The sequence below is a fragment of the Dendrobates tinctorius genome, unplaced genomic scaffold (assembly GCF_039654945.1).
Source record: "Dendrobates tinctorius isolate UK_male_01 unplaced genomic scaffold, ASM3965494v1 ptg000022l, whole genome shotgun sequence".
Classification (NCBI taxonomy): Eukaryota; Metazoa; Chordata; class Amphibia; order Anura; family Dendrobatidae; genus Dendrobates; species Dendrobates tinctorius.
Genome location: NW_027361690.1, coordinates 47,454,963 through 47,470,640, shown reverse-complemented (window position 1 = coordinate 47,470,640; position 15,678 = coordinate 47,454,963). Strand labels below are relative to the sequence as shown.

General features: G+C 45.9%; 2 protein-coding genes across 6 annotated transcripts in view; one reads left to right on the top strand and one right to left on the bottom strand.

Moving 5' to 3' along the window:
• Positions 1 to 9,763, top strand: part of POLG (DNA polymerase gamma, catalytic subunit) — a 155,118-nt gene extending 145,355 nt beyond the window's left edge. For 2 of the 3 annotated variants that reach the window (XM_073568694.1, XM_073568693.1), the window contains exons 21-22: positions 8,244 to 8,404; positions 9,544 to 9,763. In XM_073568694.1, the coding sequence (XP_073424795.1) occupies positions 8,244 to 8,404; positions 9,544 to 9,608 (226 nt within the window). In that variant the 3' untranslated portion in view covers positions 9,609 to 9,763. Of the gene's footprint in view, positions 1 to 3,498; positions 3,631 to 8,243; positions 8,405 to 9,543 lie in introns of those variants that run through there. The other variant, XM_073568695.1, reaches the window with a different exon arrangement.
• Positions 8,408 to 15,678, bottom strand: part of FANCI (FA complementation group I) — a 115,552-nt gene continuing 108,281 nt past the window's right edge. For all 3 annotated transcript variants that reach the window (XM_073568690.1, XM_073568691.1, XM_073568692.1), the window contains 7 exons: positions 13,288 to 13,475; positions 12,664 to 12,720; positions 12,520 to 12,579; positions 10,677 to 10,742; positions 10,200 to 10,295; positions 10,001 to 10,123; positions 8,408 to 9,835 (listed from right to left, as the gene is read on the bottom strand). In XM_073568690.1, coding sequence (XP_073424791.1) covers positions 9,779 to 9,835; positions 10,001 to 10,123; positions 10,200 to 10,295; positions 10,677 to 10,742; positions 12,520 to 12,579; positions 12,664 to 12,720; positions 13,288 to 13,475 — 647 coding nt within the window. In that variant the 3' untranslated portion in view covers positions 8,408 to 9,778. The remainder of the gene's footprint in view (positions 9,836 to 10,000; positions 10,124 to 10,199; positions 10,296 to 10,676; positions 10,743 to 12,519; positions 12,580 to 12,663; positions 12,721 to 13,287; positions 13,476 to 15,678) is intronic.

The window sequence follows — 15,678 nt, the reverse complement described above, 5'->3', positions numbered from 1 at the left end:
GATATTTGGGCTCAGGTGTTGCAGCGGTGCAGGATTTTTTCCTCTGCAGTATTGATTTAATTGGTTATATCAGGCCCGATTGGCTTCAAAAATGGCCGGGGCCAAAACCGCAGGGTGGCAGTTGTTATATACAGCTGATATCTGCGGGAATTGCAGCCTCTGCTATTCCCGATCGCCATTTTTAAACGGCAATCAGGAATAAGGTCCCTTAACTACCACCATTTCAATGTGTATCTGTGGTCGTTAAGTGGTTAAACATTATTTGTTTGAAATGGCTGTGCTCCATTATGCCCATTTTGCACCAGACACATGAAAGTCAATGCAGGAACCCCAAGGCTATCATCATACATGTGTGCATCAGCTTCTGCACCTACTTACATACAGTAAGGATAATAAGTAACAGATACACTGCCAATTTTGCAAGTTTTCCCACCTACAAAGAATGGAGAGGTCTGTAATTTTTATTGTAGGTAACAGGTTAAATAATTAAATTGCATTTTATTGCAAGAAATAAGTATTTGATCACCTACCAACCAGAAAGTATTTGGGCTCTCCCAGACTTTTGTTTTTCTTTAAGAAGCTCTCCTACTCTGCACTCCTTATCTGTATAAGAGACACCTGTCCACACACACACTAAATCACGCTCCACCATGGCCAAGACCAAAGATCTGTCTAAGGACACCAGGGACAAAATTGTAGACCTGCACAAGGCAGGAATAAGCTACAGGACAATAGGCAAGCAGCTTGGTGAGAAGGCAACTACTGTTGGCAGAATTATTAAATGGAAGTAACACAAGAGGACTGTCAATCTTCCTTGGTCTGTGGCTCCATGCAAGATTTTGCCTCGTGGGGTAAGGATGATTCTAAGAGAGGACAGGATTCAGCCCAGAACTACATGGGAGGACCCAATCAATGACCTGAAGAGAGCTGGGATTACAGTCTCAAATATTACAAATAGTAACACACTTCATGAATTAAAATGCTGCAGGGCACACAAGATTCCCCTGCTCACACCAGCACATGTGCAGATCCATTTGAAGTTCGCCAGTGACCATCTGGATGATTCAGGGGAGGCATGGGAGGCGGTCATGTGAGACCAAAATACAACTTTTTGGTATCAACTCCACTCCCTTTGTTTGGAGGAAGATGAAGGATGAGTACAACCCCAAGAACATGGTCCCAACTGTGAAGTATGATACTTTGGGGAGTGCTTTTCTGCAAAGAGGACAGGACGACTGCACTGTATTGAAGAGAGCATGGATGGGGTCATGTATGGGGAAATGCCTGACCTCTGTATTTGCAAAGGAAGGTTTCTATGGCAAATATTAAGTTCTGTTTTTTCTCTTCACCACAACAGCACCCACCGAGAGAGGGGATCTGCCCCTAGGAACAGGAAACCTACAGAGATAAAAGGGGCGGTCCCCCTCGCTCCCTCAGTTGGTTTCCTGTTCCTAGGAAACCTGTAGAGAAAAAGGTGAAGAGGATACCTGGGCTGTGCAGCCACCTGTGCGGTCTCTGCAGGAACGGCAGGGGCTCCAGCGCCGGAAGCAGCGTCAGGGGAGGCCTGTGTCTCAGCTCCCCCTCGTCTGGTGAGGACAGCATGAGGCCAGGGTCCGGGTTGGGCTGCCCTGGCTCACGCGGGTAGCGCGGTGCGGCTGGACGGGCTGTCACTGTCCGGGAGGCAGGGTGCACGCATCGGCCGCCCTGCTTCCCCTGCAGGTCCTGTATGGCAGCGCGCAGCCGGGGAAAGGAAAGCCGGCGCGCGCAGACGGCCTGAGGAGTGCTCTCACCCAGATGTACACTGCTTCACTTCCGGGGGTGCCGGGGAGGCGGCGGTGTCAGCGCAGGGGAAGCGGCAGGGAGCCGTGCATACGCCGAAGAGGGGGACACCGAACGCGAAAGTGATAGAACACTCGTCGTCTCCAAATAACCCCGCAGTGCACCCACATGATGAAGTGGAGGTGCTACCGCACAGCAGCAGAAGTGGCAGTGGACGCTCCAAGCAGAGTGGCTCCACAGACAGAAGTGGTAAAGACAGAAAAGCGAGTCAGACCACGTTTCAGGCTGTGCTTCTGCAACCAGTACCATGAGGACAAGCTTCACTGGGTGAGTGTTTCCAACAACACCTATTAAGCTGATTGCCCCTTCTTTCTGTATAACACCCTTCAGGTTAAAAAGACCGGGAAATCAAAGCTTAAGGAATGTGCCCTCTGTTCTCAGCCCCTTCCTGATGGTTACCCCAAAAAGGCTTTGTCAGATCTGTATGGGGCATACCCTGCAGTAGTCCTCGGTCAGAACTGAGGACATTAGGCTCATGATTAGGGAGGAGCTTCAGGCACTTGGGCCTCTGTTTTCTGGCCTTGCAAGAGCCAACAGGGAATATACCTTCCTCGTGTCCAATTCATCCTCTGAGAGTGGCGAGCTCGGCTCAGATTCTTCACAAGAGTCATCCTCGGAAGAGGAAAGCTGCACTTGTTTCCTGATCAACAGCATTAATAATAATCTTTAATAATAATAATCTTTATATAGCGCTAACATATTCCGCAGCGCTTTACAGTTTGCACATATTTTCAACACTGTCCCTGATGGGGCTCACAATCTAAATTCCCTATTAAGTATGTCTTTGGAGTGTGGGAGGAAACCGGAGTGCCCGGAGGAAACCCACGCAAACACGGGGAGAACATACAAACTCCTTGCAGATGTTGTCCTTGGTGGGATTCTAACCACTGAGCCACCGTGCTGCCCTGCACATTAATAATCTAGTTAAATCGGTCTGGAGAACTATGGGGTTAGCTGATACCAGAGAACCCAAGACAGCACAAGATATCATGTTCGCAGGCTTCTCAAAAGAAAAAGCGGATATTTCTGGTGATACCTGCAGTGAAGGAATTGGTTAAAAAAGAAATGGGAGAAGCAGGGGTGAGGATGTGAGGATTCCTTCCCTCAACATCCAAATGGCGGTACCCCTTTGACGATGAGGATTTAACATCTTGGTTAAAGATTCCTAAGGTGTTTGCAGCTGTGGGATCAACCTCACGTCGTTCTTCCTTGCCCGTAGAGAATTCAGGAACTCTAACAGACCCCTTGGATCGTAAGGCAGATGCACTCCTTAAAAGGTCCTGGGAGTCATGCACAGGGGCCTTTAGGCCAGCAATATAAGCCACTTGCACCGCAAGATCTATGCTAGTGTGGCTAGATCAGCTGGAAGAAAACATTAAGGGTGGATTGTTTAGAGACAAGTTACGGGCTTCTATCCCTCTTACTAGAGGAGCAACGGCCTTCCTGATTGCCTGCGTCTAGCGGCCAGATCAGCAGGATTAACCAACGCAGCCCGTCGTGCCTTATGGTTAAAGGGCTGGAGAGGCGATGCGCAGGTTAAAGCAAAACTCTGCGCTATACCATGCCAGGGTGAGTACCTGTTCTGCACAGTGCTTGATGAAATGCTCACCAAAGCGGGTGAAAGAAAGGGTTCCCTAACGCATATGATCTGTCCTATAGGAGGACTTTCAGAAAGCAGCCATTCGGCAGAAAGAGAGCCATATAAGAACCAAAGACGCCGGGACAACAGAGAGACCAAGCACAGAGGTGACTTATTTGGCGAAACTTCCTACAAGCGTCGAGACAAGTTCCGCTAACCCCAACCCCCTCCGGTGGGTGGCAGGATACCGTTTTTCATCCAGCAATGGAAGGCAATAACATCCAATCCCTGGGCCATTAGCCTCATGTCATCGGGCTTGAAATTAGTTTGCCCGGGTTCCCCCGGACTCCTTCTTATTGACTTCTCTAAAGTCTCACGTTGAGCAGGAGGCGGAAATCGGGGTCTCCTAACCAAACATGTGCTAGTGGAAGTTTCAGTGAACCACAGGGGCAAGGGATTTTACTCTCCCTTGTTTCTGGTTTCCAAGGCTGGGGATCACACTTGCGAGAAACTCGCACGAGTCTCAATACCCGGTACTGCCACCAGCACTCGGCCCAGAGTGCTCAGCTGCATAGAAATACATGCAGCCGCACACTCCAGTCCCAAGTGCTGGCGGCAGTGCCGGGTATTGAGGTGCGAGATTCATCCGAGTTTCTCGCAAGTGTGACCCCGGCCTAAGCCAGATGGTTCCTACAGAACCATAATTAATTTAAGAAAGTTGAACAGCTTTCTAAGGTTCCATACGTTCAGTAATTAAACTTTTGTTTCCCAGGTGCGTCATGGCGGTCCTGGATCTGAAAGATGCATACTATCATCTGCCAATACATGCCATGCATTAACAGTATCTTCAAGTGGCAGTCACTCTAGAAGGCCGTGTCCACCATCTTCAGTTTGCTTCAATGCCTTTCAGCTTATCCATGGCTCCCCAGGTTTTCACCAAGCTAATGTTAGAGGTGATGGCGTATGTGCGGTTGAAAGACACTTTAATAGTCCCACACCTGAACGATTCCCTGGTGGTAGGAAACTCCATCTCCCAATGTGAACAACGACTGGCTGATGCAAATTTATCTTTGCAAGCTTTGGGATGGCTGATCAACTGGACCAAATCCAGGTTGCTCCCGATTACTCAGCAGACGTTGCTAGGCCTCCAAGAGGAGGAGCGACTGCAGGGATGGTTAGAGGGAAAGATATCCCTGTCATCTGAGGTAGTTAGTTCCCTGTCATGGTGGCTGGACCGGAGTCATCTCTCTAGGGGGGTCCAGTGGGTGCTAAGACCCTCAAAAGTAATTACTACGGACGCTAGTCCCTTCGGTTGGGGGGCTTATTTAGGTGAAAGTGTCGTCCAAGGACAATGATCCATAAGTGAGGCAGATGATTCTTCTAATCTGAGAGCTAAAAGCAATTGATCATGCTATACGTGAATTCCTTCCACAGCTGCGAGGCCACGAACAAGATATGCACAAAGGTGTGGAGGAAGTTTCTTAGCTTTTACACAGGAGCCTTCTCTAGTGAGGTACCTATCCCTGCCATCTTGAAATTCCTGCAGAGGGGTTGAGAATTGGGGTTGTCAGTAAATACCTTGAAGGTTCAGATATCGGCTCTGGATGCCCTGTATAGCTACAATGTCGCTGGGGATAGATGGGTAGCTCGATTTATTGCATCATGTCAGCGAGCAGACCCAGTTCATATTGCTCAAATACCGCCCTGGGACCTAAACCTAGTTCTTGATGCGTTAACAGGGGCCCTGTTTGAACCCTTATACTTAGCTTCAATAAAGTGTGTTTCATTAAAGATGGTCTTGTTAGTAGCAGCAAGAAGAGTGAGTGCTATCCAGGCTCTGTCAGTGGATCCCCCCTTCCTGTCAATATTCCAGGATAGGATAGTCTTAAAACCAGACCCTTCTTATCTTCCTAAGGTTTCAACCAATTTCCATAGAGCTCAGGAGATTTTTCTGCCCTTCTTTTATGATAGCGCTGCAACTCCGGAAAAGGAAAAATTTCAAACCTTAGATGTGAAGGGAGCGGTCCTAGCCTATATAGACATATCTCGTCCCTGGAGGCAGAGCAGGGCTCTTTGTCATTCCAGACCCCTTCCTGCGACCCTGAAAGGACACGCTATCCCGTTGGATCAGAGATGCAATCGGTCTGGCCTACTCGGCAAGAGTTGAAAGCCCTCCAGAGGGGATAAAAGCATATTCCGCACGTGCTATGGCATCCTCCTGGGCTGAGCAGATACGATTGACCTCATATGTAAGGGTCCCGTTTCACATAGCGACGCACCAGCGATCCCGACAACGATACGACCTGTAAGGGATCGCTGGTGCGTCGCTACATGGTTGCTAGTAAGCTGCCAAACAGGCAGATCTCTTCAACGACGCACCAGCAATCCCGACAACGATATGACCTGGTAAGGATCGCTGGTGCGTTGTCACACAGCAGCTATTCTGAACGATTCCAGCCTGCGTCCCTGAGTTCTGTCGCCAATGATGAAAAAATGGCCCAGGACATTTGAGCATGGTCAGCGATATCCAGCAGGGGGGTCGGTCGCCTCTGTGTCACATGTAGTGAGATCGCTGTTGCGTCACAAAATCGGTGATGCATCAGCGATCTCGCTATGTGAGACGGGGCCTTAAGGCTGCAACTTGGTCTTCACCATCTACCTTCTACAGTCTTGACTTTTTTTCTTCCTCTGACTTACTCTTCGGTAGATCGGTTCTTAGCACGGTGGCCCACCCAAGATGATCGTCTCTGAAAATCTCTGGGTGGGTGCTGTCGTGACGATGAGAAAAAAAGGATTGCTTACTGGTAATGCTCTTTTATAGAGTCCATGACAGCACCCACTCACTTCCCTCCCTTAGATTATACTTGCACGCGGTTCACTCCGAGTGGTGACGGGTTAGTCATATATAGATAAAGATATACATATGTATATAGGTGGAGATGTAAATATGTAGATCCTTTAAATGGCTTGTGGAGTAATCCAACTGACGGGGGCCGCCCCTTTTATCTCTGTAGGTTTCCTGTTCCTGGGGGGGGCGGGCGGATCCCCTCTCTCGGTGGGTGCTGTCATGGACTCTATAAAAGAGCTTTACCGGTAAGGCCTCTTTCACACTTCCGTTTTTTACAATCAGTCACAATCTGCCAGGTTTTGAAAAAAAACGGATCCTCAATTTTTTTTGGAGGATCCGTTTTTTCCCATTGACTTGCATTAATGGCGGATTGTGACGGATTGCTGTCCGTTGCATCCGTTTTTTGTGAGGATCTGCCAAAAGTTGCTGTCCGTCACCATCCTCAAAGATTTCAAAACGGAGCTTGTAACGTTTTTTTCTCTGGCGGATCCTCCAGACACTCATTTAACCCGAAATTCTTTCTTGGTGCCGGACAAAAAAAAAAAAATTCTCTTTCTCTTTAAATTTCTTCATTTTCAGGATCCGTCTGAAAACAGATCCTGTGCCATCCGTTCACATCAGTTGAGAACGGATCCGCTTGTCCGCCTTTTTGGCGGATTATAACTGATGCAAAAAACTGAAGTGTGAAAGAGGCCTTAGTAATCCGGTTTTTCTATTGTATCACATATAGTCCGAAAAATACAGTAAGTAAGACGCACTTTTTCCCACAATAAAACTGGGAGGAAAATGGGGTGTGCGTCTTATAGTCCAAACTCACGCTTCTTGGGGGGGGGGTTGGTGGTGTAGCAGCGGAACTGGCGACAGAGGTGTGGCTATGCGGAGTGCATCGATTGTTTCCCTGCAGCCATCTTCCAGAAGCCGTGGGGCCGCCAGAAGCGGCGATTGAGATCTCGGCGGCCCACGGCTTAAGGAAAATTGCCGCCGAGATCTCAATCTGTGCACACCCGGCCTCAGGAAGATGGCCTCCGAGAAATCGGTGATGCACTCGGCTCTGCTCGCCGTGGACACCGGCTGCGGCGTCGCCACATTTCTGCCGCTGACATCCTGAGGAAGGGACCCTGCTCCATGCTCTGCCTCACCGCCGACACTGGACCCACAGCATTGCACCCTGGAAATGCAGCATTGCCCCACTTCTGCCATTGCCAGCCTCCTGTGACCCCGCTCTACCACCGCCAGCCCTCAGGTAAGATACCTTAAATTCGGACAAGAAGACTGGCCCCATCTTATAAAAATCTTTTTTTTCTGCTATTTTCCACCCTAAAATTTGGGGTGCGTCTTATGGTGCAAAAATACAGTATTTCACATAATAAAAATAAATGTAAAAATCATACAATGTGATTTTCTGATTTTTATTTTTAGATTCTGTCTCTCACAGTTGAATTGTACCTACAATAAATATTACAGACCTCTCCATTTTTTGTAGGTGGGAAAACTTGCAAAATCAGCATTGTATCAAATACTTATTTTCCCCCCTGTACATGTCATGTATCCCCTGTATAGTACGGATCACTAAACCGTGATCTGATCTATGTTGAGAGTATTTAATAAGTTACTTTATAGACAAAACAGGAGCCAAAAATTATTTCAGGATTCAAGCTAGCAGCCTATAGGTAGCACTAGAGATATGCGATACTGTTGACATTGCTTCCCAAAGAACCATCACCTCCCACACACACCTCTGGGCTGAATCAATTGCTAATTTCTTTTTCCCACAAAATTAGACACGCGATCTGACTGGCTGTAACGTGCAACATATTCACTTCCTGTACTGTTTCCCAAAATAAAAAGCCCCCATTCCCTGTGAGGAAGACAGTAACATTTTAGGTGTAAGATTTGCTTGGCTTTCTTATGTCCTCTATTTTCAGTAAAAATTAGATGCAACTGACCCCTCCATGTTTTGTTTTCTCCTCATTCCAGGTGTTTGTTTGCCTACAAGCTAGGGATGCAGGATTTGCCCCAATCGGTGGCATTTTTCAGTGCAGTTGACATTGATCGGTGTATGAGAAAAGAAGTGAATATGGATTGTAAAACTCCATCAAATCCAACTGGTATGGAGCAGAGATATGGCATTCACCCAGGTACATGGTGCATATAGGACTGTCCCTATACCATCTTTATTGTGTAAAGGCATACATTTATATAGAACATAGTAATTAGTAAATATACATTTTATACAACAAAACATTTAAAGCAATTTTCCCAAAAAAACACAGCTTTCACAAGTCAATCCAAGTTGTCATCAGCCCCGGCCATACAACTTGGGTGAAAGTCATTTTTACATTTTGGGTGGAAACCTTGTGTCAGGTAAACATTCCTCTGTCATGTTATAACTTTTCACTTGGTAAGGCATTTTTTACATTCGGATGTGTTCTTATCATTTACACTTGTTGATACATTAATATGGACCTTTTACCAGTTTTAGCATGTTGAACTGGCCACAACACGAAATCATGACCATAGAGCCAAATAACACAATTCTTAGTTTTTACATTTCTTCTGAGGTGCAGAGATATTAGCTGGTAAAAATGTAAGATCATCATTCAGGAGACGTATGTGCTTCGTCTCCTGAACTAGGTTAACCAATTATAAGCAGAAGCCGTTATATAAGGATTTAAAAAAAAGAAGAAAAACACATGCTCAGAACGGGGTTTCTGGCGTGAGATATATAATGACAGTCTGGTCTCCCTGCAGAGCTGTGTGTAATTACAAAGTGCTGGAAGGAGAGCTGCAGCTAGCAGAAGTGTTTGTAATGAAACACACCACCCTGACTGCTGTGAGATGAAAGTTGAAGAAATACTAGTAATCACACTTCGCTTTTCTCTGCTGCCAGCACTTTGTAACCACACACAACTCTGCAGTGAGTGCAGGGCTGTTTTTCGTTACATGTCTCACACAGAAGAAAGCCTGTTCTCTAATCTCTTGTTGGGGAGTTTTTTTTTGTTTTTTACCCTGCATGTTGTCTTCTGCTTATGATTGGTTAATGGCATAAAGGGCAAGAAGTTCTGAAGATACAAACTTTGCAGAGTGGACTAAAACAACGAGCTTGTAATCACCATTTCAGGAGGTGGTCAGTTTAACATTAAACATGCTCATATTGGTAAAAGATCCACTTTATATTTATTTAGCAGCAATTTTCACATTTTAGTCTCATACAAAATACAGTGTTATATAATTAGTCTGCTGCACTAACATACCTACATTCTGATTTACCTTGTAGGTGAGGCGTTGGATATCTATCAATTACTTAAAGTAACCAATGGTGTTTTGGAGAAAGGGAGCTGATCCGCCTGTGTCTGCATCAGACTTGTCTGTATCTAACTCCCATGGAGCCCTAATGTTCATGACTTTCATGAAGCAAAATAATGTTATTACAATTCACTTATATTGCACCAAACTGTCACAGGCTGTAAATAAAGCTGTGCAATCACTCCGCAAAATGGCCAATCCTGCAGTTACTTCTTCCTCCTTTTCTTCTTTGGTTCTTGACTTTTATTTTGTTCTGACACAGACTGGGAATGGAAGAAAAATATTGGAAAATAAATTACAATTGCTAATATCTTTTTGTATTACTAAAGACAAGGTATCCAGCCACAATTAACATCCAAAGCCGATTTGATGGTGATTAAACAAATTGTCAGCATGGTTATACCAAACAGAATGGCACCAGCACAGACCTGCTGGATGTTCGCTTCCTGCTCGTCCTCGGAGCCTTTTTCTTGCATGGCCGCATCCAGGCTCGCTGTATTGATCTTGAAGTCTCTAGATGTACTAAGCTTTATGTACTGCATCAGATTAACCTGATATGGCAGAATAGTAAGAAAATCAGCACTATATATCAGTACTGTACTTTACAAGCTTTAAAAAGTCTCATACCTTTGATTTTTTAGATAGTTTTATAAGAAACTCCTCATATTTTTCAATTGCAAAGATTAAATTGGGGATGGGCTTGGTGTCTCTAAGTAGCTTTGCCTGAAAAAGAAAAAAAATGCATAAAACTACATGAAATATACATAGTAACATTTCCGAACTGTATTTCACCACCAGTATTTATTACTAGTGACTGACAGGCTACTCCCAATACAAGTGGACAGATATATCTATTTTCTGGAAATTACTCTGTAGGCGAAACAGGAGCCATAATATATTTTCAGGAACTAACAGCTTCCAGTAGGTGGCACTAGACACCGTTGTTTCTGCTAATTTACGGAATTGCATAGGGGACTCATTACGCCAGCCAGATCACCACAAGAAGACCCCGTATTACGCCCTTTGCAAAGTCTAATGCAAATTTAATTTCCAGAAAAGTGCAACCCATCGATGTCATCTGTTTCCCAAAAATAAGCACCATACCGATGAGATTGCTGCTCCATCCTCCTTTTTCTTCTTTTCTCCAGATATACTTTCACTTTGTATAGTCTGTAAGCACAACCGGAAAAAAAAACGAGGAGTTATGCTACAACATAGGAGTCATGCACATAGCTTTACAAAAACTAGTTACTCCAATACATTGCCATAAGTATGAGATGGATGTTGGCCAAACAATGGTTCGGTCGGCTGTCTCATGCATAGGATCTCTCCTGTTCTCTGTATGAGAGCCCCTGCCAGATACATCTAGTTGTAGCCTACCTCTGGGAAAGAAAAGGATTGACATTCTGAAATCAGACACGCCAGATTCCAAATTCACGATCAATTGTCTGAGGCTCTTGTTCACATTAGACTGTTGACATTATGCCAACATTAGTGTAAGGGTATGTTCTCACAGTCAGTAAACACTGCGGGTTGGACGCTGCGTACAGCGCCCAGATGTTACAGCATAGTGGATGGGATTTTATGAAATCCCATCTCCACTGTGCGTGCAGGGACACCTCCGGCTTCCCTGTGTAATCGGACATGCGGCGTGTCTTTCCAGACCGCAGCATGTCTATTTATCTTACGGAGACGCTCCGTCTCCACAAGCTAAATATCACCTTCCAATATATAGGACGCGGCGATTCCACACGGTTCAATGAACACATGCGGAATCATCGGCGTTCAAAAGCCGGCAGTGCTTTGGACGGAGCTGACATGTGCTGTGTCCAAACCGCTGCCAGTTTCTGCCCGTGGAAACATACCCTTATGTGTGTGGGGGCTTAAGACTATGTGCACACGCTGCGGATTCACCAGCGGATTTTTCTGTGCGGATCTGCAGGTAAAATGACCTGCGGTTTTCCCCTGCGGTTTGACACCTGGACAATGGAATAGGTGGCAAACAGCAGCGGAATCCGCAGAATTGACATGTCAATTCTTTCTGTGGATTCAAAACCGCAGCTTTTCCGCAGTGAAAAAAACACAGCATGTGCACTGCGGATTGTAAATCCCATAGACTTACATGGTACTGTACACTATCTGCAGAACTGCTGTGGATCCACAGAGGCCGGATCCGCAGCGTGTGCACATACCCTAACACTTTGCTCAATTGATAATTACTGTTGTATATTTAACCAATATAAGCATGGAAGTGATGCGTGGCATGACTACGAGACAGCAAAAATGGGTGTTGCATTTTAAGGAGGATAGGGACTGATACGAGTCGTTTCACTAAGTGAGTGGCTCTACGGAATATGTGATGCTGTATATGAAAACCACATCTCTGTAATTCTAGTAGTAAAAAATGGCACAGATAATGTGGTTTACCCACTAATGAATGGCCTGAAAGAAATCATCATTCCTTCTATAGAAATTTTTTACCATCAAAAAGTTGTAGAATTTTCAATATGTTGTAACTGGAGTGAGCACAAGAGGCATAGGTGACGGAGGTGGAAGACGATTACTATAATATGTCAGAACTGCCATGATCTATATTCAGAATCTGTGCCAGCTGTATATTCTAGTTTCTGATGCACCTCTTAATAAATTTGCCACTTTTCACACCAGCAGACTTTTTGTCAAAGACTGGCACACAAAACTTCTGTCTAAATAAACCCCATTATAGTTTGAGGATATTGCGGATTGTCGCCATCCCTCTCTGCCGTGACGGACAGGCTACTGTGTATAGATAAACAGCAGCCTGGATGCACAATGTGTATGACTTTGTGCACTATGCTGCCCCTATGTCACACAATATAATAAGCTGGAATATCTGCTTGGAATGGCAGTATTATAGAAAGACGTGTATGGAGAGTGTTAAGAGGGACCTAGTTCATGACAGACATACCTGTGCATAAGTAATGAATGCATAACACTGTGGTGTAAGGTGAGAGCCGGACAGCTTAACCTGCAGAGGAGAGAAAGTTTAGAAAAATAGCAACTTAACTCAGAATTAGTTGATGAGTAAGTGAACAAGTTGATATAAACCTACCAACTTCTCCAAACGGGTTGGAATCTTTCCGGCACGACTGGTGCAAACCTGCAGATACTGGATACAAACAACAGACTCGTGAAGAAGGAAGCCTGGACTTCAACATTTTATCTTTTTAAACAGATAAATGCTCACAAATTGAGAACTAACAGCGCACCAGAGGTAAAACGTCCTACACCCACCAATCCATCAAGTATTTACCTCCAGGGTTGTACCTCGTACAACCAAACTACTCTCCCTTCAAATCACTTTCCTTGCTACAATCAAATTTGTAATGCTGGTGAGTAGTAATGATAAAAGGGGTATACCAAGGAGAAGCCGGGTCTTCCCACCATTTAATGTTATGGAATAGCATTAGGACTTGATATAAAATTCTGATGTGTGGGAATGGGGTCACTCTGGGATGGAGATCTCTTTGGCATTCCCCCTACAGTGGCACTTCAGTTCCCTACTGTGCTGGTATCAGCAACGTGCCTCATGCAGCTATGACATAGGCACCTGCAGACGGACCCCATGGATGAGTAAGTGACAGCATATCCTAATATTTTATCACTAACCACGGTATAATGGAAAACCACTTTAATATTTAGATTTATCGATTACTTATTATGATGTATTACTTACATATTTCACAAGAGCCGTTAGGACTGTGTACATTTTTGTAAGTTCTTTTAGCAAAGTGTCCATGCAACTTCCCGCTGGTAGTGCGGTCTGGACCAGCTCGTGACATGCAGTTAGTAATGTCCCAAGCTGAAGAATGATTGCCTTTTCCACCGGTTCTCTGGGATTAGGATCTTGGGTGCCACCATCAACTGCCAAAATATAATATTGTTCTATCATAGATCACCCTATAAGTTCTACAAAGTGAGATCTTCATCCACCTATTAACAAATACTCAATGTAATCTCTAAGCCAAGAAACAGCACCCCAGGACACTCCAGCTGTTGTGAAACTAAAACGTCCAGCATGCCTGCACAGCACAAGGTGTAGTTTCACAAGAGTTGGAGTGTGTCAGGTTGTTGATCCATGCTCTAAACTACTGTATATATTCGTGTATAAGCAGAGTTTTTCAGCACTTTTTTTGTGCTGAAAATGCTCCCCCTCGGCTTATACACGAGTCATGTCCCAGAAGACGGAGGCAGAGCAGCGGGTCACAGGAGGCAAGAGTCGGCGGCTATAGCCTTTGTCCGCTTCTTAAAGAGAAATGAATATTCACTGCCTTTGCCTTGTTTAGCGGCAGAGTCCACGCTCTCTGCCGCTAAACAAACTTACTTCGCATCTCTCATATCCTCCCTGTCTCACAACCCTAAACAACTCTTCAACACTCTACTCCGTCCCACAGCACCTCCTCCCCCTCCTCATTTCAGCTGAAGACTTTGCCTCCTTCTTTAAGCAGAAGATCGACACGATCAGACAAAACTTTGGCCTGCAGCCCCCAATGCCCCTCTTAGCCACTCAGCCCTGTTCTGCAAAAGCCAGCTTCTCCACCATGACAGAAGATCAGCTCTCCACCCTTCTGTCAAGATCACACCTCACCACTTATGCCCTCGACCCACTCCCGTCTCACCTCATCCCTAACTTGGCCACAGTCTTCATCCCATCTCTAACACACCTCTTCAATCTTTCACTTACAAATGGCGTCTTTCCCTCATCCTTCAAACATGCCTCAATCACACCCATCCTCAAAAAGCCCTCCCTTGACCCATCCTTTGTGTCTAACTATCGCCCGAAATCTCTCCTCCCTTACGCCTCAAAACTACTGGAACAGCATGTATATCTTGAACTGTCCTCCCACCGCTCCTCCTGTTCCCTCTTTGACCGGTTACAATCTGGCTTCCGACCGCATCACTCAACTGAAACTGCCCTAACTAGAGTCACTAACGACTTACCGCCAAGAGCAAGCGACACTACTCTGTCCTCTGCTTTCAACACCGTAGACCATTCCCTCCTGCTTCAGACTCTCTCATCTCTTGGCATCACAGACTTGGCCCTATCCTGGATCTCATCATACCTAACAGACCGAACATTTAGTGTCTCCCTCTCACACACCACCTCCTCCCCTTGCCCCCTGTCTGTTGGTGTCCCTCAAGGCTCTGTCCTAGGACCCCTACTATTCTCCATCTACACCTTTGGCTTGGGACAGCTCATAGAATCCTACGGTTTGCAATATCACCTCTATGCCTATGACACGCAGATCTACCTATCTAGACCCATCCTCGCCTCCTTACTGACTGAAATCCCACAATGTCTGTCTGCTATCTCAGCCTTCTTCTCTGCTCGCTTTCTCAAACTGAACATGGACAAAACAGAATTCATCATCTTTCCCCCATCTCACTCTACCCCTCCACCAGACCTATCCCTCAATGTCAATGGCTGCTTTCTTTCCCAAATCCCACACGCTCGGTGCCTTGGGGTGATCCTCGACTCTGCGCTCTCTTTCAAACCACATATCCAAGCCCTCGCCTCCTCCTGCCGCCTCAAACTCAAAAATATACGCTCATTCCTCAAACCACAAAAACACTAGTGCATGCTCTTATCTCCCACCTCGGCTACTGCAACCTCCTACTCTCTGGCCTCCCCTCTAGCACCGCTCCAGTCCATCCTACACTCTGCTGCCCGACTAATCCACCTGTCTCCCTGCTATTCCCCAGCCTCCCCCCTATGCCAGGCCCTTCACTGGCTTCCTATTGCCCAGAGGCTCCAATTCAAAACCCTAACCATGACATACAAAGCCATCCACAACCTGTCTCCTCCATACATCTGTGACATGGTCTCTAGGTACCTACCTGCACGCAACCTTCGATCATCTCAAGATCTCCTTCTCTACTCCCCCCCTTATCTCTTCTTCTCACAACCGCATACAAGACTTCTCCCGTGCTTCCCCCATACTCTGGAACTCTCTGCCGCAACACATCAGACTCTCACCATCAACGGAAACCTTCAAGAAGAACCTGAAGACCCATCTGTTCCGACAAGCCTACAGCCTGCAATGATCCTTGGTCTACTGAACCACCG